The following is a 23,421-nucleotide window of genomic DNA, read 5'->3' as shown; positions in this document are numbered from 1 at the left end:
TGGAATGTTAATAGTTGAGTGACTACTGGATAGATGTTACTGGGGAATCTTACTTGTATTCACAGCTTTTTTCTTGTCTAATGAACATTTACTAATTACTAAAGCTAGTTGCTTTAATGCTGTTCCTGCCTACGGAGTTGTTGATACTGAATCTAATTTCTCATTTGAGTAGACTTGCAAATCTTAAATAGAATATAGATTGAATGCAGACCCTGTTGAAGAAGAACACCACTGGACAAAATTGTGGAGAGACTTGTGAGAAGTAGAAAGAGAGCCTTTTTATGTCAATATCTATTGTGTTTTCAAGCAAAATCTCTAGCTCTGATTTCTGGATTTATGCATTTTAAATTTATCTAATATGAAAAAGTCCTGGTTTTATTATCTATCAGTGAGCTTTGATTCTTTTCTGATTGACATACTACAGTATTTCTGTTAAAATCTATATAATATCTAGCATCAACTTGAGTTTTCTTTTTCCTCGTGATTGTAGACTTTTCTTGCATCAGTTTTAAGGTGCAAGAAGTCATAAGGATAAGCTGCATGTCAATGCGCAAACCTTTTGAACTTTTATATTTTTGTTTTTTTGAGCAGATGGACACCCAGTAATGGCAGCTGGTAGCCCAATTGGACACATTGCTTTGTGGGATCTAGAAGAGAAGAAACTGATGTGTCAGATGCAAGATGCCCATTCCACAGCAATAGCTGGCATGTCATTTGTCCCTGGAGAGCCTCTTCTTATTACCAGTGGTGCTGATAATGCTCTGCGGGTGAGTTACAATCACTGCTGCTATCTGAAACCAATACAACAGAACTCAAGTTGCTGGCTCTCAGTTGGACTGTAGAGGATTGTAGTTTAAAGATGTGCTGCCATGTTGGCATTGCTTCATTTAACTGCTTTGTGGTAGCCTTGAACAGCAAAGGTTTGGATCCTCTTTTCCAGAGCCACACTTCATATCCCTGTACTCTGTCTTAAATCTTGATCAATTTTTATAATGCTCTGGGTTGTAAACAGTTGCTGTTGATAGAAGTCCGTTGTGCTGCATGTCCTCTAATGCCACTAGGCTTTGATGGAGGGGCAGAATAAACAGCAGGAAGCAATCAGGTGCTGTGATGGAAATATCCAAAGTTTTGGGGTCAAGAATGAAAGCCAGTGTGTGAAATTGGTTGTACCATCTTCCACTGACATGTTCCACTGACAAGAGGTGCAATTATTGGCAAGGCAATGTTTATCAGCCTTTTTTTTCTGCTTGCTTTGGGGTGCAGGTGTGGATTTTTGATGGACCTGGTGGTACAGGTCGTGTATTGAGGAGCCGGATGGGACACAGTGCACCGCCAACAAAAATCAGATACCATGGGCAAAATGGAGAGCAAATTCTTAGTGCAGGTACAAATTCTTACTCTTTTTCAGTCTTCATTTCTTGCTGTGATAGAGAAAACTTGCAGAGCTAAGTGCCTTTGTTTTGTTAATACACTAGATTATACTTCACGTGTTTTGCTATGTATTTATGGAGCGTAGTAGGTAGCTAATGTAATCAGTGTCATTTATTACTGTAGCAAACTATTTCACTAGAGTTTTCCTACTTTAGTAGGAAACTAGTGCTTCCCTAGAGTAACGTATCAGCAGGTAAGCTGAAGAGTACTTAAAAGCAGGATAATGTAGGAACTGTTTCTGTCATCTATATTTATATGTTTGAGAAATAAAAAAAGTTTTGTTCTGAGCAGGTATTAGCTGGTCAGAGTGAAAACTTGTAACAGCCAAGGAAATTTGGTTGTGACAGGGAAATAATAAGCATCATAATGCATTTAGTAACTAGTTTGCAGTAACTACTTTTTCCACTAGCTTGATCAAGCTTTTTGGCTTGCACCATCTTTGTCATTTATTACAGCTTACTTGTATCTGTAATATATCTTTTCAAGGTTGCTTTTTACTGAGATATTAACCTAAAAGTGTAAAATGCATAAGTGACTACCCTTCCTTAAAAACTAGCATATTTAAAAAGACCCCTTAGGAAGTGCAGGTTCTAGATCAGGCTGTGTTGTACCGCAGACCACCTGAGTAATGGGGTGATAGACACTTACCACCTAGTCTCTTAATTACTCTTAAGTAATTAACTGAAAACATTACACTGCCTTTACTAAAATCTCTTGCTGGTCATCCAACTAGTAACTTGGATTCAAGCTACGAGTTACTTGTCAGTATTTGAGCTCACACCAGACAAACTACAGTATCAGTCAAGTGTTGTTTAACAAATCTTCACATTTGCTTTTGCAGTGGAGAGGGCACAGAGGCAGCCTTTAGAATGAAAAGGGTCTTAACCTTTGAGATCTGATTTTTCTGCAGTGTAAAGAGACTGACTCTCTCCACTCCTTTCTGAAACTCTGGTAAAACTTTGTGCAATGGAAAGGAGTTAGGATTTCCTTTCAAGTGCTGCTGGTTTCCTTAGAAGAGGCATCTGCTCAAATTAACTAAGTAAAATTTCATTAATGTCACAGACATTACAGTGACAGAGGAATTGAACATGGAAAAGATGTCTGTGAAGAGGGGTCATTCCGGTTGTATGGGGTATAGTTCTGGGAATGGGATGTAGGCCACAGAAAATTAGGCTCCATTAGTTCTGCTTAGAGTGTGTCTGTATTCTTGGACCAGACTTTTTAGTAAATACCTTATTTAGAGTGTTTGAAGTTGCTTATTGCTTATCTTTAACTTTTCTTGCTCATATAGCTTATGAGAAAAGTTGATTTTTGGCCTTCACTAATGTGAATGTAATCTGTGCTAATACTTTCTTAGGTCAAGATGGAACATTGCAATCCTTTTCAACAGTGCATGAAAAGTTCAATAAAAGTTTAGGACGTGGTAAGTATTTCAGTCAAAGTACAAATCACTGGTACAAAGAAGTCCTGAAAAGTATTAATGAAAACATTGGACAGGCCTTATTTTCACTTTAACTGTTCTATAAAAGCTAGTCACCTGAGTGATTCTGAAAACTCAGTCCTTGCTGTATATAAAGTCTACTCTCAGATTTGTTTGTAGTTAAAAAAAGGGATTTCTGAGCCTAGCAGTGTACGTTACTTCACTGCAGGAAATGTTGGGCATGATTTTTGTGTTATAAATGTGTAAAGCAGGAGCTGACATTTCAGCATGTGTAATTGCAACTTTTTACCCTATTGCCCTTCTGTTCAATTGACTAAATTATTGGCCAATTTATATTTCTTGGCTTGAGTTCCTATGATTTAATGTAGAGCTTGACTTAAACACATCTTGCACATCATGCCATGTGTAAGGAATGCTATCATTTGGGAGAGCAGGGATCAGAAAGACTAAAATAATTCATAGTTTTAAATATATCTATATAGTTGTATATGTATTTTGATCAGTTCGAAAAGATGCATAAAAACTAATTTGGGCACAGATTAGGAATTCCAGATTCTTTGGCTGTTGAAAGGGCTGGGTGCTGTATATTGCTTTTTGTAGTCGTGTCTGTAGGACCATGTTTTCAGCTGTGATGGGGGAACCTCTGCCGCAGGATTTTGGCACAAGATCCTGCAATGAGTAGGTTGAGTAGTGAAGTCACATCTGTGGATGTAAAAGGCTGGTGATTTGCTCAGCATTGCGTTAATTTTGACAGAGACTCTGTTAGTGTTCTTAGGTCATCAAACCTAGGGAACAGGGATGTGTTTGTGTAAGCCAAATGTTTCTAAATTTAGGAGGAGCTTTGCATTTTGTTAGCATTTTAAACCATCATTCTCAGTTCTGACCATGAGATTGAGACCCTTAATGTCTATTTTTAAGGTTCAATTAACAAAAAGAAATCAAAAAAGAAAGGCCTTAAGCTGGATACGATGGCACTTCCACCGATTACAGCCTTTGCTTCAGGTAAGTGGTCTTTGACACGGATTACAGAGTAAATATAAATATATTACCATCGTGTTAATTTCATGTTTTAATCTTCAAAACACTACTGTTTTGGAAGCTCATGCTATATAAAGATTAGCTTATTCTGTGGCCTTTAATGAGTTACTGAGTCATAGTTTAAAATTGCATTTGACTTGGTAAACTGTTCTAATACTTCAAAGAGAGCATTTTATATTAAAACATCCTTAACCTGGCTCTTGGCTTGAGAATGTCCTGCATGGGGGCCAAAATCACATATTATTCCAGGCTGGAGAACCAGCAGCTAGGTGGGAGGATGAAGATCTTTGTCCGCTTTTTATTCCTTTATTTTTGAGGAGTAAGTCTTAGTTACAGGGGTTGATTCTGATTCCTAAGTACATTTATTTGAGTCACTTATCAAAGTCAAATTTCAAGTAACCCATTCATTTATGATTCAGTATGCAAATACTGAATCTAACTTCTTTAAGCAGAATTCTAATTAGCTTTGCTTCATCAAAATGTGCTTCTTTAAATTAGTGATCTCCTCTTCAGACTTGAAGTCTGTTTTGTCAAAGTGCAGCTATTTGCTCTTCTGAAGATGATGTATTGTTTCCTGTGTTGAGAGATCTGGATTTACAATTTTGTGGAGCCATTTGACTTCAGTGATACAGACTGTCTGTACACACTTGTTGCAAATATCTGTGTGTGCATTTTTAAGATTTATATTTAAAACAAATTAATTTAAAAATTAATGTTAGACCTGCCTGTGTTTGAAGACATAAACCCCCCCATTTAAGTACATTTTAGAGTTGTTACTTTTGCTATATTGTCTTTCTTTAGTTAAGCGAACCGGTTTGTATCTTGTTTCAATCTTTGAAGTTCTAGGATTATTCCGTTTCAAGCTCTCAATTTTTTTTAATTCCCAGAAAAAAAATCAAATTGCTCATTGCTTAGATCCCCATATATCATACTCGACTACAGAGTTTGTATACTGAGCTTTTGAGAAATTTTCCTGGAAATGAAAAAAAAAAAAAAATTTGCTGTGTGAAGCAGATTTAGCTCTCAAACTTGGCTTTAAGTTGTTATCTGGTGGCTTCTGCTGCTTCAGCAGTTTAAGAGAAAGTTAAAAACACTCAGCTGGAAATGTGTACAGATTGAGCAGTCTAAACCATTTAAACCAGTTTGAAACATTTACATTGAAATATACATTTCAAACTACAGAGGCTAAAATATGCAAAGGCACAATGCATAATGTACAAAATAATGCTTGTGGTTTTTAGTTACACTACGTATGCACAACTGTTTGCCCAGTGATTTTTTTGAGTGGTAACCTTTTGACTATGCAACAAGAACACTAAATAAGAACTGTTCTGTCCAAAGGTATTTTAAAATATCTGAAGAGCCTTGTTTGATTGCAGAATTACTGTTTCTGAAAACAGTGTGTGTTCCCTTGCAGAAGTGGCACATCAGAGTGACTGGGATGGTATTATTGCCTGCCATCAAGGGTATATAACCTGTACTACCTGGAACTATCAGAAAACCTCCATGGGAGCTCACAAACTGAGGCCAGAAGAATTTAGCAAACACAAACCTATTGACACATATGCAACAGTAAGTTTATTTAGGATAATGTTTCTTCAGGTTTACACTGTGCACTGTTTTGGTTCCTGTTCATACAGAAACATGTTTAGACTTTTAGTTTTAAAAATGTTTAGACTGAAAAAGCACTGTCTAGATGTGTTTTAGTTGCTTTGCAAAATGCTTTCTGCCAGCTCAGTGTGTCCAGTGAGCTGGTTTGTAATGCTTATGGTCTTAAGAAAAATTAGGCATTTGCATTTTTTCCTTAAACATTCAGGTTAAGTGCACTAACTTTCTGGCTCAGAGAGGTGGTGGGTGTTTGCTTTATTGTCACAGCGATGCAGAGTTATCTGTATGGCTGTGATTATTAACTTGCTTTGAGAATGCAGATTGCTGAAGACGCTGGACTCTTTTTGGTAATACAGAAAAGTGTGTTTCGAAATAGCTATGCAGGGTATTACCTCTAAAATGCTTTGCAACTTGAGCTGGACGCTGAGGTTTACCAGCTTCTTAAACCCAGAACTGTTGTGGCACACCTCATGTGATGTGTAGTCATGCACTCCTGTGTCTTGTGATAAATGGTTTTTCTGACCTTATGCTAAGTAGTCAAGTGGCAGAGAGATAAACTGAATTTTAAATACCCAGTTTTCTTTTGACTACTAGATTCTTTGGAATGAATCTTTCCAAAGATGTCTAGACTGTTGTTTCTTTGTTTCTTGCTATTTAAACTCTGTATGAAGTCACCCTAATTTGGGAGGGTATTGGTAACACAGACATTGAAAGAGGCATGCAGTTGCCATGCTGACACTTTATCTCAGGGACTGAATTTGTGGGTATCTTGATTATTTCAGTTACAGTGCTGATATTATTACCTATGGCTTCTGCAGGATGTCACTAAGCTAGGATTTCATTGTCTTTCATAACCATGCATTGCCATATTTATTACATGCTGACTATTTGCTCATTTTAGAGCATCTTCCTCTGCATTTTTTAAGACATAATTTGTTCTGTGCAGGTTTCCTCAAAGAGCATGTTAGTGTTTTGTGTTCTCAATATGCTGTGCACCTTCTAACAATTTAGCTAGTTGATAGACACCTAAAGAATTGTTTTTGTAGGTGCTTTATTTTGTTGATTAATTAATTTTTTTATTCCCTTGAAAGGCAGTTGACATTACCTCATGTGGTAACTTTGCAGTGATTGGGATGACAACTGGACAGGTAGATGTGTATAACATGCAGTCTGGCATCCACAGAGGGCATTATGGCAAAGAAAAAGGTAAGAACTCCTAAAGTTCCAAAGTACTGGCTCTTAACTGAGCAGCAGTCACCAAGTATTCTGTCATCTTGAAAATTTATCATCGATTCTGAGTTGAATTTGGGGTACATTTCAGTTTTTTTAATTAGGCTGCACTGTCCTGTCTTGCAATCAGAAACCTGATTTGAAGGACAGAATCCTTGATAGTTTTAACAGCTCAGATGTTAGTATATCCTTGGTTTTATTTAACACAAAACTGTCAGTTACCAAAATGGTTAGCACTAAAACGAGATCCTCTGACCTTCACTCCTTTTGAGATAATCACATTTCCAGTGCTTGGCTTCTTGTTTTATAAGGTTCTATCTCTTAGATAAATTTTCAGATCTGTTTTGTGCTCCCTGCTTAGAAGTGAAAGAATGTTTCATGTGAATGGAAAATCAAAGTCTTAAGCAAGTCCAGGTCTTTGTGTATGGTATTAGTTTTAATTGCCCAGCTGAAAGTTTAGGATGCAATGTGACAGTGCTCTGACATTGCCTTTTAGTGGTTGCATACAAATATATTTCATGTCATATATCCACATGCCTGGTTTTTTGGCACTTGTGATCTGAATTTTTTGTTGTAGAAACAAGGAAAGAGCCCTGATGAACCCCTAAGACTTACTGGATTTCTAAAAGCCATCTAGCTCAGCAAACATGGAGTGATCTCTTTATAAAATCATTGGTTGATAGTGGAATTAATTTTTTATTTTTGGTTATTGGCCAGTAGCTCTAGGCATAGATTAAGAAATAAAATTGATCCAAAACCAGAGGAGCTTGTCTTTACACTGCAGTGTGAAGTAGCCTAGGTAAACTCCCAGGCTTGGTGCCTGAACTGAAGCTATAAATTTTCTCTGGAGTGGTTGGGCCTCATGAAGGCATTCTTGAAGTGATTCAAGAAGTCACTCAAATCTCACAATCACAGAAAGTTTCCCAAAATAAAAGCAGAAATAAGAGCTAACACTCAGCTTCAAGTGCACTTCTTACTTGTATTCTAGGTGTTTACTTGAAAGCTATTTGGTTTCTGTAGAGAAGAAAAAACTTAGAATATTTGAGCATCTTGTCAGGCAGCTTTTGAATTGTCATATTTTTGCTGCTCATTCCTTGTAGTGAGGCAAAGATAAACAAAATAGTGTTTGGCATTCTTCTGATTTCTGTGCTAAGTTTGAATTCTGAAATAATACTCTCTTTTCTCTTGATTTGCAGCACATGAAGGGGCCATTAGAGGGCTAGCAGTGGATGGATTGAACCAGTTGGTAATCTCAGCTGGTAGTGAAGGATTAATTAAATTTTGGAAATTCAAAACAAAAGATCTAGTTTATTCCACTGAACTTTCTTCTTCTCCAAGTGGAATTCTGCTTCACAGAGACAGGTAATTTCGTGAAATAATTTCATATGCATATTGTTTGGTGTACATATTTGTTTAGAATGGCAACCAGTATCCTAATTATATTTCTGATACTTTGAAATACAGCTGACTAGTAGACACTGCATGACAAGACATTTTATTAGTCTGAAGGAATGTAACACTGATTATCAGATTATTTTAGAATAAAAGATACCTGAAGCAATGTTAGGATGCTTTTATTTTTTGTCTCTTGAGTATTCCCTGTCATATGTGTTGCTGTTTCTTGGCAGTGGTATTCTGGGAATTGCCTTTGATGACTTCACTATTAGTGTTATGGATATAGAAACCAGGAAGATTGTCAGAACGTTCTCAGGACACCACGGGCGGATTAATGACATGGTAATTGTTAACTTATTTTCTATAAAAGGTGACATACACAGATACCTAACAGATTTTACAGATGGTGGGTTTCTCTGCATGTGTTAAATGACTGGTTATTATGTTCAGCTGTAAACAGTAAAGCAGCAGTTCAGCTCTACAGCACGTTAAGGCATGTTAGTTTTAAAATCTAAAGTTGTGAAATTGCCATCTATTTTTTAATGTGCTTTGTGATTTTACTATAACTTTGTGACAAGCTGATTTTGAGGGTAACACAAAATAAAGCATTGGAAATAATGAAAACCACATTGAAGAGCAAAATTGTGCAGTAGTCTTAGCTGTATACATGGAAAAGATGAGCAAGCTGAAAACAGATCTGGGATTATGCAGCACACTGATAATTCCTTATTTACATCTTATGTAATAGTCCATTGTAGTGTTCATTAAAATAGCATTTAGCTTCAAATTTATTTCTAAATGCTACTTAATCAGTATTTACTTGAGTTATTCAGTTTTATGCTTAGGAATAGGTTTTCACCATTAAAATAAAAGTGAGACCAAAGTGCTTTGACTAACAGTGAGATATATCCTGTGTCTTACATTTGAGCCTGTTCTTAAAAAGCTTCTGGTTTTGGTCTTTTCTCACTTTCATTACTGTATTGTCAGTTTTGTTTTATGGCCAGACCATTTCACTCTGATTTTGGGGAGCACTATAATCTTGACAGGGCTTTCTGTGGGGACTGGTTTGTTGGCTGTGCCACTAAATTTACTATTTTATTTTAGACTTTCAGCCCTGATGGGCGTTGGCTGATAACTTCATCAATGGACTGTTCCATTAAGACTTGGGACCTTCCCTCTGGATGGTGAGTCAATTAAAAAACATAAAGCAGAAATAATAATCCCCTGTCTGATGAATGGCAAAAAGCCTTCTGGCTTGATTATCTGTCACCAGATGTGATACTCAAAGTTGCGCATGACACAACAGCTCTGCCCACAATTTTAATTGTTTCAAGTGCTAGCAATGTGTGTCTTTTTCTGGGTCTACAGAATAGCACTATAGATCCAGAAGAAATGTTGGTGACACCTGGAGTTTCCATGTAGTATGAATGAGTATGAATGAGTATGAATTTGTTCCTTGTCTGGAAGTAGCACTATAATGTAAAGGGCAAGAGACTTCATAAGGTGAATTGTACTGTGATGTGCTGCAGTGTTCATAGGATCACAGAGTGGTTTGAGTTGGAAGCACAGGTCTAGTCCAGCTGTCTTGACCTGGAGAAGAGCTTTTCTCACTGGATCAGGTTACTCAGAGCCCCAGCTTGGCCTTGAACACCTCCAGGGTTGGGCCATGTACAACTTGTTTATGCAACCTGTTTGAGTGCCTCACTAACCTCATCATAAAAGAATTCTGCCCCATATCCAATCTAAACCTATGCCCTTTCAGTTCAAAGCTGTTGCCCCTTGTCCTGCCACCACAGCCCCTGCTAAAGAGTCTCTCTCAATCTTTCTTGTAAGCTCCCTTTAAGTAGTGAAAGGCCACAAGATTGCGTCCCCTAGAGCCTTCTGTTCTCCAGGGTGAAGAACACCCCAACTCTGTTTTCCTCATAGGAAATGTGTTCCAGGCCTCAGATAATTTTCCTGGACCTTCTCTAACTTCATGTGTGTCTTGTGCTGGGGGCCCCAGAATGGGATTGGATGCAGAACTGCAGTTGGTTTTGTAAAGAGAAGCCTGTTGCCACTTACATGCATTTTAAAAACACAGTATGGCTTGACATCAGTAATATTTTTCATTTGTTTGTACTTAAAACTGCCAAAAATGTTCGTTCATGATCCACTGTGAGTAGTCTTCTCCCAGAATAAAATTTGGCTGCGAAGCAGGCAAGTACATACAAGAAGTTCAGGAGCCCAGGAAAAACAAGCTGAAAAGTAACTTTGCGTTCTGCCAGTGCATTCTTTCAGCAGCGCATCAGATAAATTTTTTTTTTTTTTAGCAATTTAAGGTGGTGCTGTGCAGTGTGCAGCTCTGGTGGTTGTGCCTAGTTTCATTTGGGTTGCTTATTTTTGTTGAACAGATTTGGTAAATAATTTTGTATACTGTGAAAGTTCTCATTTTACTACCAATAGTGCTTTGCATCTCAACAAACAATTGTCAGTCATCCTGCAAGAACAGGCCACTAGTCTAAATTAGGACAGAATGAACATTAAGTGTCTTCTTTCCAGTATTAATGGGAAGGAAATTAGCACTCTGGTCTTCGTCTGTCTAACGCTCTTCCCCTTCAAAATAATATGCCCACAAAGAGCTGCAGCATTGGGATTAATTAATACCAGTTTCTTCTTTCATTTCTTTAATAACAAAACACTTTGCGGTAAGAATCTATTCATAATGGTTTTAAAAGCAGTCTGACAGTAGCTCTCTTTTGCATGTAACAAAATTAAATATTTTGTTTCTTGTCTCTGAAATTTGGGTCAAGCTGAAATCTAGATTGTTACATGAGAAACACTGGTTTTAAAAGTAATTAGGTTAAATTATTCTTGCAGTATGTAAAGGCAAGGTTTTCCCAGGCAGAGGAGTGTATTGACAAGGAGGAACAGCTTTTAATAAAAGGCCTGATGCTTGCTTTACCTCTGTGGCTCATAAATAAAAGAAACATCTCATGAACTGTGTGTTCTAAAGCCTCAGCTTTGAAACCGTTCTTATAAAAAGATGGAAAACATGTTTCTAGAAACCTACATTTTGAAAATTACTAACTGTCTTTAATAAATGGTCTGACATCTATTAACTCTTTTTTACTTGGGTGTCTGTTTTTACTTGGAAGTGGTGCTTAACTGTCCTTAGGTAATGTAAGTCTTCCTAGTGTATGTTTTTAATGTAGGGATTTTTGAAAACTGGGAGAAAATTACTAATTTGTGTAAAAAATGTTAGAAGCAGGAACCCCTGGCATTATGCAGTTTTCTTTCGGCTGTGCAGCTTGCATAGACAAATTGAGGAATCTGGGATACCTGCTGCCTGTTCATAGATTGGATGGAGCACTTGAGAGAGAACAGCATGAGAGACATATTAAGTGAAAACTCAGCAGTGTTATGCTTTCCATTGTCTCAGTTTTGCAGTTAGGCAGGAACAATAAAGGTAGATGGCTTCAGCCCCCAGGCAGGATTCATTTAGCTTTTCTGTGTAAAGCTTAAAAGTATGTCTTATTTCCTCTAGTAGATTGAGCCCTTCGTCCCCCAAGCGTGTCATTTTAAAAATTATTTATGTTCAGTAAGTAGAAAAGCTTCATTTCTTGTTAGATTTGTTTTGGAGTTCTTTATGGTTGATTTATTGAACAGAGTTTCTCAGTTACAGATAAGGAGTGCAATAAAAAGATGGATTTGAAAATAGAGAAAAGCATCTAGGGTAAATTTTTCTAGTTGTTGTGCACTGTGTGCAAAATGTATCTGATATAAGTTTGGGATTTATGGGTTTAGTGTTTATATATTTTATATTGAAAGTGATAAATTATATTTCTCCTACCTGAGATTTGCAACATGTGTCTAAGAATATGTAGAGGGAATAAAACATTCTATGCAGGGAAAAAAAAGGCTTTTATTTTTGAAGTGGTTTGTCAAATCATAGCAGGAGTGCTCAGTGTCTAAGAAAATACATCCCCAGAAGACTTTGCATTTTAAACTGCTTCATTACATCAGTATTTCTGCTATGGTTAGTGAATAAAACAGGGCTGTACAGCTGTAAACAAGAACAAAGTATTCACACTCTTTATTTGTTCTTTTTGTTTTTCTTAGTGAGCTAGTTGTAAAATTCAACTTTTACTTAAAATTTGAAGTAACTGAAATTTATATTTCAACAAGTGACAAGCAATGCTGTGAACCTGGGCTTGAGTGGTAGTCTGCTAGGGAGTGCATCATCCAGAACTTAAGTGTCTCATTGTTAAAATAGTCGCATAATGAATATTTTAACTGGTTTTTTACATGGTATTTTTTCAATTTCCTGCAATTGTGAAAAAAAAAGATCAAGGAATGGTTTATCAGGCTGAAGACATGTAATGCCAAAACTGTTGCAGATAATGAAACTTTGCATTGTACAGTTCATACTTTATTTTGGAATAATTAGGTCTGGGATGAAGTATTTTGAGAGAGGGAATTGTCAGTCAGAACTGCTGGAAGTACAGAATTTATGGCCACTGAGGAGGTCAGTGTTAGGCATAAGTAGTTGAAGTTCATCACCTATTCCTCAGAATGTGGCTGTCTAAAGAGGTGCCAGCTTCATCCGAATTTAGAGAATTTTATAGAGCTAGGTGGTTTGTTGCACAGTGCTGTTCGCTTGCTTCATTTATATAAAATATTTGAATACTTCTTCTACTGTGGCTTGTGTCCATACTTCCAGTGGCCTGTTTGCATTCAGCTGTAACTCAGATATGTGTAGATAAACAAGTTGCTGATAATTTCTCTGTTGTGTTTTTTCTCCATAGCCTCATAGATTGTTTTTTGGTGGACTCTGCAGCTGTCAGCCTTACTATGTCCCCTACGGGAGATTTTCTGGCTTCAGCACACGTGGATGATCTTGGAATTTATTTGTGGTGAGTATGTAATACATCTGTTTCTACACAGGATTTAGGATGGGAAAGAGGTCTTTTAATCACCTTTATTGCAAATAGAGAATTGTCTTGTGAACTATCATCTCCAGTGTTTTATGTTCTCTGGTTCTAATTGAGCCAGGTGTTCTGTATTGCTCTGATTCATAAATAATGAAATTTCTGCAGTGTAAATATCTATTCTGATAGTTAAATGATCTATTTTTTCTAAGTGTTTCTTACTCTTAAGAATTCCCGTTAGGCCATTTCTAAAGTTTTTCTTAGACTCCATTTTTTTCACCCATTTTGAAATGTCTTTGTTCAGATAGTGTTTCTTTCTGAAGTGCTTTTCATGTATTTCTGTAAAGTGTTGTCTGAGACTTCTGAGCAGTGTTTGAAAGTTGTGATTATTCCTCTTTTTTAGTGATAAATAAGCACAGAGGTAAAATGTGTTTTAGTTGAATTTTCTCCTGATACAGCTTTCAAGCCAACGACTGGTCAGGTCCAGTACTGAAGTAACACAGTGTTAAAAGTGGTTTGGTTTTTTTTCCCAATCAGTTGACAATTATTTGAGGTTACATACGTTGGCTGTAGTTTTGCCTGAGGAGTGTTCCATTGTAGGCCTCCCTGTGGTTAAGTAAAAGTGCTTCTTTATTAATAATGACAGATATTTTTACCTAGCCCTAGTTCATATTGACAAAAAACCCCAATATATCAGAATGACTTATATGCATGTTTCAAACCTGAAGAAAATTTGCTGAGAGTATTATCCTGAAATCCTGTTGTTCATAATGTTCAGCCTGAAGAAGGCTCTGGGGAGACCTTAGTGTTCCTTCCAGTGCCTAGAGGGGCTCCAAGAGAACTGAGTAGGGACTTTGGATAAGGGCCTGAAGTGACAGGACCAGGGGGAATGGCTTCAAACTGAAAGAAGATATGTTTAGACCAAGCATTGGAAAGAAATGGTTGATTGTGAGGGTGGTGGAGCACTGGCACAGGTAAATATATTTATGGCCAGCAGGACCAGGGCAATTATTGCCCCTGTACGGGGCACTGGTGAGGTCACCCTTCACATTCTGTGTTCAGTTCTGGGCCCTTCACTTCAAGAGGAACATTGAGATCCTGCAACCTATTATTATTATGTTCTTGGCAATAATACTTGAACGTAACATTTATATTTGTGATGTTCAGGTGAGTCTATTGCCACACTTCATTTCCTGCTTATCTGGTAGATGACAAAAACTAATCTTGAACAGAGCCTGGTGAATTGCCACAATGCAGCAATATTAGACTGTGGTAAAAATTATGTCTGAAGTACTTGTTCCCTTTCATCTGAAGATGGTTTTTAAAATGCCTGTGTTATTTTTCCAGGTCAAACCGTTCTTTGTATTCACTTGTGTCATTACGGCCCCTTCCTGCAGATTATGAACCTTCTTTGGTGACACTCCCCAGCACCTGCCCCATGCAAGGTAATCCTCAGATGAAAAAAGCGTATTTTATTTTCCCCTTGCAGTTTGTTTCCCTGCTTGTATGCCACAGATTCATTGATATTGTCTTGTTGGCAAGAGAATTGGGTTCAGCTGACCTGACATGTGTCTGTGCCCAGTGAAGGAAAGGCCGAAGTGGAATTTTTTGCTAGATTAATAGATGTGATTGTGCTTCAGAAGTCCTCTAGGTGGAGATCTTGCCTGCCCAAGTTTGGAGTGCCTGCATTTGCATTTTCGTCTGAAGGAAATGCACTGCTCACTATTGGCCTCTAGAACATGTTTCATGATGGCTACTTTAGCAAGCACATAATTGTTTTACGTACTTAATTTAGGGAGACGGAATTCATCCCAAAACTTTAAATGTTTTTATCCTGATTCTGGCTGAAAGCTTTAGTTCATTCTCTGTCTTCAGCAAATGTAAAGTTCCTGTTCAGATGCTAAGGGCTCTAAATGGGTTACATTCCTTGGTTGTTTCAGGCTTTTCTATTAGATTAGTTGTTTTAGCTAAGTGATACTTTAAGTGATACTTTGGAAAAAGAAGGGAGAGTAGAGATGTGTGGTCAAGACCACACAGGAGATCTAGAGAAAATCTAGTGAGTGACATTGTAACTTTTCTTGTGGGATGTTGTACTTTAATGTTGAGATTTTCTTCATTTTTATGTGCCATTTCAACCTGTGAAGAAGTTGTGATGAGGAAGTGACCATGGTGCAAGAATTTAAATGCAATGATTTTACAGCTTTGTAACTTAGAACTAAAATTACTATGTACATATTTATACGGTTAACAAAATTTTTGCAGTAATCAAATGTTTCTGTAGTTTTTCAGCTCTATGTTATGTTTGCACCTATGTCTATTATTCATTTTTTATTCAAAAATTGCAAAATAAATATAAGTGTTGAGCTTCATTTTTTAAAAAATGAATGTGGAGTATCAATGTTCATAAAAGATATCTGTTTCTGCAAGATGTGGATGTGTCAGGAGATGAAGAGCCATGTGATGAAATGATAGAATATGTCTCACCTGAGCAACTGGGAGAGCAGCTGGTGACCCTTTCCTTATTACCAGAATCAAGGTGGAAAAATCTCCTCAACCTTGATATTATCAAGGTACTGAAACTGTTGAAAAAATAGCATGCATCCAGATATATTTGTGCTATTTCTATGAAATGCGTTCCTTATTCACAAAACTTGATCCTGCTTTTCACGTATTTTTCAAGGTTTTGTTGTAGAAGTTTATATGGTGCTTTTTACAGTTCCTGGGATTTGGGAGAGGGGCTGTTTTTCTGCTAAATAGTAGCTTCATAATTAATGGTAAAAGATTTTACCTGTATATTTACTTTTCAGTTAGTCTTTGGAGTTTTTATTCTATTGTAAAAATAAAACTTTTGACAAAATATTCCCACATGTTCTTACTATGATGAAAATGATTTTAATTCAAATATCTAATTAACAGAAAAAAAATAAACCAAGAGAGCCACTCAAAGTTCCAAAGTCAGCACCTTTCTTCATCCCAACAGTTCCTGGTCTTATACCCCGATATATTCCACCAGAGGAGGAAAATGACACACAGGTAAAAAGAAGAATCCATGTTACTGTGTTTATGTTGTGTATTTTAAAAGAAATCTTAAATGCCTTTTAGCACTGAGTTAATTCTCGAAAGTACCAATTTCAGCTCACTACATCATTGCTTTGTTTCTCAAAAGTCTCACTCTGTCAGTAGAAAAGTAATCTAATTGAGTTGTAAAAATATGTTTGCATATTCATGTAAACGCTGTTATGCTTTTATGGTCTAGTCAAAGGTAGTAAACCTTGGAGTACTGGCACAGAAATCTGATTTTTGCATTCATCTTGAAGAAGCTCTGAGCACCAATGAATGTAAGTTAATAAAAAACTTCACTAAAAATGTTGATGCTGCTTTTATTTATATATATTTTATATATATATATATGTGATTTCTAGCGTCAGAATTGTAACAGATGTGAGGAAAAAAAATATGCATAGTACAGTAGCAAGGACAAAGAGAGTGACCTAATACACAGATAGCCAGTTTAGATCAAAGATCCATTGGTACTGCAGCTTGTCTGCAGCATGGAACCCAATCCTGGCTAAAACCCTTATGGAGAAAGAAGGTTGTAGTCCTAAGATCATTAGACTTCTGTGAAAACTGTGATGATCTCACACAGAAAAGGTGGAATGTATTATTTGTAGGGAAAGGAAGGAAGGGATTGATTTGGTAAGGAATAGTCTGGTGATTCAATGAAACATGAAAAACATAATGTGCCTTGAAAGTTCTACTCTCAAGGGCTACTCATGAAATGACAATGTTATGTGGTTAATAAGAAATTTTGTTTGGCTTAAAAGACAGAAAAGGGAAGAAAAGCTAAACATGTACAAAGATGTTACTTGTATTTTTCAATGTGAACTTCCAAGTAAAGTGCATCTGTACTTCTAGTGTGTGCTGGGACAGTAAATTAAAGACAGGAAGACATTTTGTTGAAAACAAAAACATAAGGAAGCAGTAAAAACTTGAAATTCGTAGTCACTGCTTAAGAATTTTGGAATAAGCCTGTTATTTGAAGGATCTGTAATAGTCTGTTCTGCAGATGTTAGTGGTAATGTATCCCTCAATGTTTTAACACAGATAAAGCTCCACTTGACCTACTGAAAAGCTTGGGGCCATCTAATATTGAGATAGAACTACGGGGTTTGGCCCCTGAAGGTGGTGGCTCGATGGAGGTGATGCTGAGCTTTCTGAGAATGATTGGGATGATGCTGAACAAGAACTGCAACTTTGAACTTGCTCAGGCATACCTGGCACTATTTTTAAAGGTAACAATTTTCCTACAAAATGTTACATTAGTTCTATTTAAAATTGTGGTTGTGCAGTGCAAGGGTTTAAATTATCTGCTTGAATTATCTTAAGTGGTTTTGGTTGATAATGGTTTTAAAATGTCTAGCTGAATGTATTGGATAATTTGGCAGCTCATTTGGTCACAGCCAAGAAAAACGTGTAAAACAAAAGATGTTGTAAAGAGGTCCCTTCCAGACAGATTTTATTCTAGTATTCCTTACTTGGAATTGTTCTTATCTTTTTGTAATGTGCCTAACTTCTTAATGTTTGTTAATTGTTAAACTAGGGTATGCTATGTCTTAAGTAAGCGAAGCATTTAATGCACAGTGGTTGGGAAGAAAATTAGGCGTTTTATTGGATTCATTACCAGATATTGCAAGCCTGACCTAGTTACAATGTCAGTGGATGGCCTTTCTTGTGTTACCTGTTGAGTATCACAGAGCTAATGAACTGATTGCAGGTTTAAGTTAGAAAGTTACTTTGATGTAGCACAATAGCTGTTACTCTTAGAGAGAAAGTGCTTCTGAAGGTGGAAACCTTTCTGATGTACAAGAGCTTAAGATACTCTGATTTATGAAACCATATGAAAGAATAGTTTCCTTTTTACTTGGAAAACATTGTTAGACACATTCAGAAATGTGTAATACCAGGGCATCTGCAGGTTCTCTGGGTAACCTGTTCCAGTGCCTCACCACCCTCCCAGTAAACAGTTTCTTCCTAATAACCAAGCTGAACTTACTATATTTCAGACAAAAGCTGAATATCAAGACTCCTAGATTTAAATTGTAGCCTGGAAAATAACTATTCCATCCATTAGGCGGTAATAATTGCTACAAGTCAAGAAGGTTTCTCTTCCTCCTGCTTTAACAAGGTTGTTGTTTATTACATAAAGAAACATCATCCATCTTTATTGCTATGGAGGGTGTTGGCATCGTTCTTCCTGATGTATGCAAATGGATAATTAAAATAATAATCCGGATTGACCTCAGGGCATTTGTCTAGCCTTTCTAGCCTAAAGAGGAATTTGTGATGCAAGTCAGAAAGTGGAAAAAGTTACCCTCTAGGGAAGTGTATGATTAGGATAGATTCAGCAGCCTAGCCAGAAGATGATCTGTCAAAGATGTAGCCTATTTAAGACATTTTGCTGCCTTATTCCAGCTATTCCACTTGTGAAATGGCTTGTGAAGACTAGCAAAAGGGAATCAGCAATAAATGAAGGGAAATTAATTGAAGGAAAAGAGTCCTTTCCTTACTTGGGACATTTCTTGAAAGCAAAGTATTGGAATTGAGCAGAGGAAACGATCTTTGAATTACTTATGATCTGTATTTGTTTCACTAACTGCTTGTTTTCATTTTCAGTTACATCTTAAGATTCTCTCATCGGAGCCAAATCTACTGGAAGAATTATCCAAATTGTCAAAGCAACTTGAGGATACTTGGATTCACTTGCGGGGTCTCTTCAATCAGAGTCTGTGTGTTTTATCATACATGAAAAGTGCTTTGCTGTAAAACACTTCAGGGTTTTGTCTGCATAAGATTTCCCTCAGAAAATAGTACAATTTATTACCTAAATACTGGATTCCAAAAATCATATTAGATCTTGGAATCGTAGAATCATTAAGATTGGAAAAAGCCTCCAAGACCGTCAAGTCCAGCTTTCTACTGAACACCACCGTGTCCACTAAGCCATATCACTAAGTGCCAGACTGCTCATTTTTTGAATACTTCCGGGGATGGTGATTCCACCATCCCGTTCCAGTGCGTATTCTGGTGCTGTATTTTATACATTTGCATATAGCAGAGTATTTTAGAACATGCATACCTGCCTATTTCTGTTCACTTCAGGTGGAGAAAAAGTTACTACGTGCAGCTAAAGTATTTGTTGTGTTGGTCTGTGCTGTCACTGGACAGACATTTGGATTCAAGGCAGCCTGGCCTTATGGAAGGTGCCCTTGCCCATGGCAGGGGGTTCAAAGCAGATATTCTTTAAAATTACTTCCACCCCAAGCCATTCAGTGATTCTCTGATTCTATGACTACACGAAACAGTTACCTTAGACTTTCATGCCCCAAACTGTAAATCACAATGAGGAAACAACTTGTGGAAAAAAAAAGGTGGGAATGTAACTTCTGTGCAGGAGACCAAAATCTATATTGTGCGTAATAAAGTCATTGTTGGTGCAAAAATAAAAAGTCTGAATTGTTAACACTTTATTAACATTATTTTAAAGCAAATTATTCTAAAAATTGCATTTCTCTGCAATTAGAGCACTGTTCTTTTGACGTTTGTAAAAATCAGTTATCTTCTCGCTTTTGCAGACATCTTTTTCTGAAGGCAAAGATTTCTAGCTGTACTAAAAATAAGTGAACTTCAAAAAAAACCCAAAAACCCAAGCATGAAACTAAACAAACAAAACCAGATTTTTTGGAGACTCAATGTCATATGAATATTATGTTCCCTTTCTTAAGGCAAAAATATTGCAGAGAGAAAAAGCTTTGTGTTTTGGGTGAATTTTAAATTAAATCAGATGGGCTTTTTTGCTAATTGATATTTAGGTTTCAAACAGTAAGTTTTGGGCATTGCTTGGGACCTCCTGAGTGAAATCATCTTGACCTTGGCTGTGTGAGAGTACTTTCTCCCAGCAGAAGAATCTCCTGAACAAGGCCTTTGCTGTATTTCATGTGCTCAAGGTACACACATACACCAACAAAGTAACTAATACAAATACGCAATTTCAATGAATAGACTTCAAAGACTGTTCATTGCATTTGACACAAGGCTGAGGCAATAATGAGGGTTTGTTTTGCCATATATCTGGTTTGTTTTTTTTTTAATTCTGTCACATTGCAGAGCTCCTTTTAGTCATGTGTACTGGAACAAATTGCAAACAGAATCAGTCAATTGAATGGTTTGGGTTGGAAGGCCTTAAAGATCATCCAGTTCCAAACCCCTGCTAGGGGCAGGAACACCTTTCACTAGACCAAGTTGCTCATCCAGCCTGACCTTGGACACTTCAGGGATGGGGCATCCACAGCTTCTCTGGGTGACCTGTCCCAGTGTCTCACCATCCTCACAGGGATTAATTTCTTGTTGAATATCCAGTCTGAACCTACTCTCCTTGAGTAAATCCATCATGTATACCTGAGGTTTTTTATGAAGTTTGATGCTGAGATTTAAGAAAATCCTTTGTACCACAAAGTACTAGTTTCTGGCAACATGGTTTTCAAACACCCATTGCTCCCCATTTATTGGACTGATCTGAAGCACTCCAAAATCCCTTAAATAGTGCAATGTATAATGAACCTCTCAATTTACAGGCATTACTGTAACTCCTTTGAAGATCTTACAGAATCATTTTGTGAACCAAGACAAAATGTTAAAAAGTTAATCAGGCAGTAGTTGCGAGCCTGCCTCAGTGGAAGAAGGAAGAGTGCATAAAGAACTTTCCTCTTGCATCACTGTAAGGGTTATCAAGCCCAGTGTTCTGTTTCCAGCTGGTGCGAGGAAACAGCAGCCTGGTTGTGTACAAAGTGATTCTTGAGCACACACTGCCTTTCAGCTGCAGCAATTAGATACTCTGTGACCCAGCTGTAGCCTGACAGTTGTGTTTAATGTTCTGTGACAGACCTTTTGTTCTCTGTGAGTTCATCTAATCTCTTTTAGAGCCCATTTATCCTTCACAACATCCTGTAGTAATGGGGCCTACAATTTAATTAAAGGGAATCCTGTTTATATACTCCAGACCTGCCATCTTCTAATGTTGTATGCCCCTCCTTTAATGTGAGAAATGCCAATTCTGCTCTAGTCTTCATGCCTCACAGACTCTGTCATAGAGCGGTGGTGAAAGGGTTCCTGCTCGTGAAGGAGGTACTTCATTTTGCTGAGTGCATGTGGCTGTTTTTTCACTGACATCCAAGAACACTTTCTGGGCACAGATGTTTAAATCTGTATGTATAAGATTTGTCTACTGTAAGGACTATAGGGTTTTTTTCCCCCTTTCTGTTTTCATGGTCTGCTTGATGTAATGAGAAAAAAGACACACTCTGCCAAACAGGCTATTTTTTGTAAAATAGAAACGGGGTAATTTTTGTGAATGATGTATGTATAACACAGTTGACATAATAGTTGCAGTCTGTATGACTGCATTAAATGTGTTTAATGCAGTTTCTTTTATCATACACAGATGTGTTTTAAGTCCACCTGGAACACTTAATAACTTCCTTCAGAAAAGAGTGTTCTGATGTGAGTGATATCTCACCTCCTTTATTATTTTGTCTTTTTCTCAATATTTGTACATATCACATTTCACGATTTCAGGGGTGTTCTACTGTTATTGGCACTGTAGAGTCTTCCACCAATACTTCTGATTTCTCTTGTTCTTGGCCTTTTAATTCTTCCTTCCACATCAAAATAAGGAACAGTTTTTTGCCATTAATAAATAACTTCTTCAGAAATAAAAAATAATTTCCTTCTGCTAGTGGATGAAAGTAGATGTTTCACCTGCTATTTCCTGTATTCCTTCACCTGAGACATCAAGGACAGTATTTTGTGATACTAGTCAAAAATTCTTGATTAAAAGGGGTAACACACATGACAACTGAATTTGATAATTTGGGCTTTGTGTTGCCCATAAGAACTCACTAGCTTTTTTTGGTGCTTTTGTAATGCATATGCAATGGGATGTGGAAAAATTTCTAGATGGATTAAGGGATATAGTTGTTAACTCGGCTTTCTTCCAAGCAGAGCAACTGCTGATGATTTTACCATTCTTACAAAATGCCAAGCCCATTTTAAGCTAGCTCTGAGTAGCAGCTTGTTGTTAAAATTCTCCATGTTATTGTGTGTCACAGCACTCCTTCCAGCTTCCTCTTAAACTTGTACTTGCCTCTGTTCCTGTGCTTCCTTTTCTCCATAATTTTCTCAGCTCTTTTGGCTCCTGGATGCAGCTGCTGCTCTTAGCAGCTCCTGCACACTCCTGTCAAGTTAGGTCTCAGAACTTACACTATTTGCTTTTGACTTGCTTTTTCTCTTTTTGCAAAGAGATTTGGTACTCGTGGTTGTTTTGACTCTAAGCCAGCCAGTTGGACCTTGCTACCTGAATTGCTACTGAGTGAATTCAGCCTCTGCACAGTGAATTTCACTCTACTCTGAAACGTAAGGAGCCTTCAATCTTAGCAGTCTGCTTTCCATTTTCATTCAAGTAAAAATAGATGTATCATGGGGAGAAGCGTCAAATGTGAAGAGACAGTAAAGGGATGCAAATGTTTACATTGGGTACATTATTCAGTAGCCAGCATATATCACTGACTTTAAGGACTCCAACCTATTGCACATTTCAAATTTAACTCTTACTTCTTAGAAAAAATGTTAGAAAGATCTCATATCTGCAAATTGTCATACTGCAAGTGTTGTAGTCCCAGAGTAAGGAAATTGGAAGACACTAATTTGCTTTCTATGAATTAGAAAAGGCAGGGTATTTGTTGGCGTATTTGAGCTCTGTTCATGAGCTGTGTTTAAGGAGTTTAGCATTGTTTAAAGATCACTGACATATAAGTAGTTTCCATTGCCTGTTGGCATGAGCTGATGTTTTCTGGGCATGGTATGTTAATTTTCTCAGCACATCACCATTTGTGTCTTAAGAATTGTTCTATTAAAAATTATCTTCTAATAAAAATAATTTACCTTTTTAGAGATGAGGAATCCGTTCACTGTCTTATTTGATGCCAATGCAAGGACTGGCATCCTTTACTTACTCGATGTGTTTGCAATAAGTGTTAGAGGAGACCAAAATGCTGTCATTAAATATCCTTGGCACCGATGCTTTTTTTTTGTGAAGCAGTGGTGAATTGAGGAAAGAAAAATGAAAGACAAAATAACTAAGATTTTTCTACCCTGGCTGTTATGTGTTCTATTCTATGATTCTGTGTTGCCCAGAAGGATTAAGTGAGCTCCCTGATGCTTGTTGCACATCACAGAACTTTGCTGTTTAGTGGCAGTCTCTGAAAAATTACTTTCCTCCACTGCGGGGTTGTGAAACAGTTCATGTGGCTAAGTGGT

At 37.2% G+C, this 23,421-nt stretch overlaps 1 protein-coding gene across 1 annotated transcript in view; it reads left to right on the top strand.

Moving 5' to 3' along the window:
• Positions 1-23,055, top strand: part of WDR36 (WD repeat domain 36) — a 31,093-nt gene extending 8,038 nt beyond the window's left edge. Inside the window, exons 8-23 of the mRNA XM_085043740.1 lie at positions 592-767; positions 1,264-1,384; positions 2,789-2,854; positions 3,791-3,874; positions 5,328-5,482; positions 6,610-6,724; positions 7,945-8,110; positions 8,377-8,485; positions 9,248-9,327; positions 12,928-13,035; positions 14,398-14,495; positions 15,478-15,620; positions 15,967-16,083; positions 16,307-16,388; positions 17,155-17,342; positions 18,724-23,055. Coding sequence (XP_084899866.1) covers positions 592-767; positions 1,264-1,384; positions 2,789-2,854; positions 3,791-3,874; positions 5,328-5,482; positions 6,610-6,724; positions 7,945-8,110; positions 8,377-8,485; positions 9,248-9,327; positions 12,928-13,035; positions 14,398-14,495; positions 15,478-15,620; positions 15,967-16,083; positions 16,307-16,388; positions 17,155-17,342; positions 18,724-18,873 — 1,958 coding nt within the window. The 3' untranslated portion in view covers positions 18,874-23,055. The remainder of the gene's footprint in view (positions 1-591; positions 768-1,263; positions 1,385-2,788; positions 2,855-3,790; positions 3,875-5,327; positions 5,483-6,609; positions 6,725-7,944; positions 8,111-8,376; positions 8,486-9,247; positions 9,328-12,927; positions 13,036-14,397; positions 14,496-15,477; positions 15,621-15,966; positions 16,084-16,306; positions 16,389-17,154; positions 17,343-18,723) is intronic.
• The last annotated feature ends 366 nt before the right edge of the window (positions 23,056-23,421 follow it).

This window comes from Lichenostomus cassidix, chromosome Z (assembly GCF_008360975.1).
Source record: "Lichenostomus cassidix isolate B80296 chromosome Z, HeHo_3.0, whole genome shotgun sequence".
In the NCBI taxonomy this organism is placed as follows: Eukaryota; Metazoa; Chordata; class Aves; order Passeriformes; family Meliphagidae; genus Lichenostomus; species Lichenostomus cassidix.
Note: the sequence above shows the minus strand (reverse complement) of the source record. Positions and strands in the feature narration are given on the sequence as shown.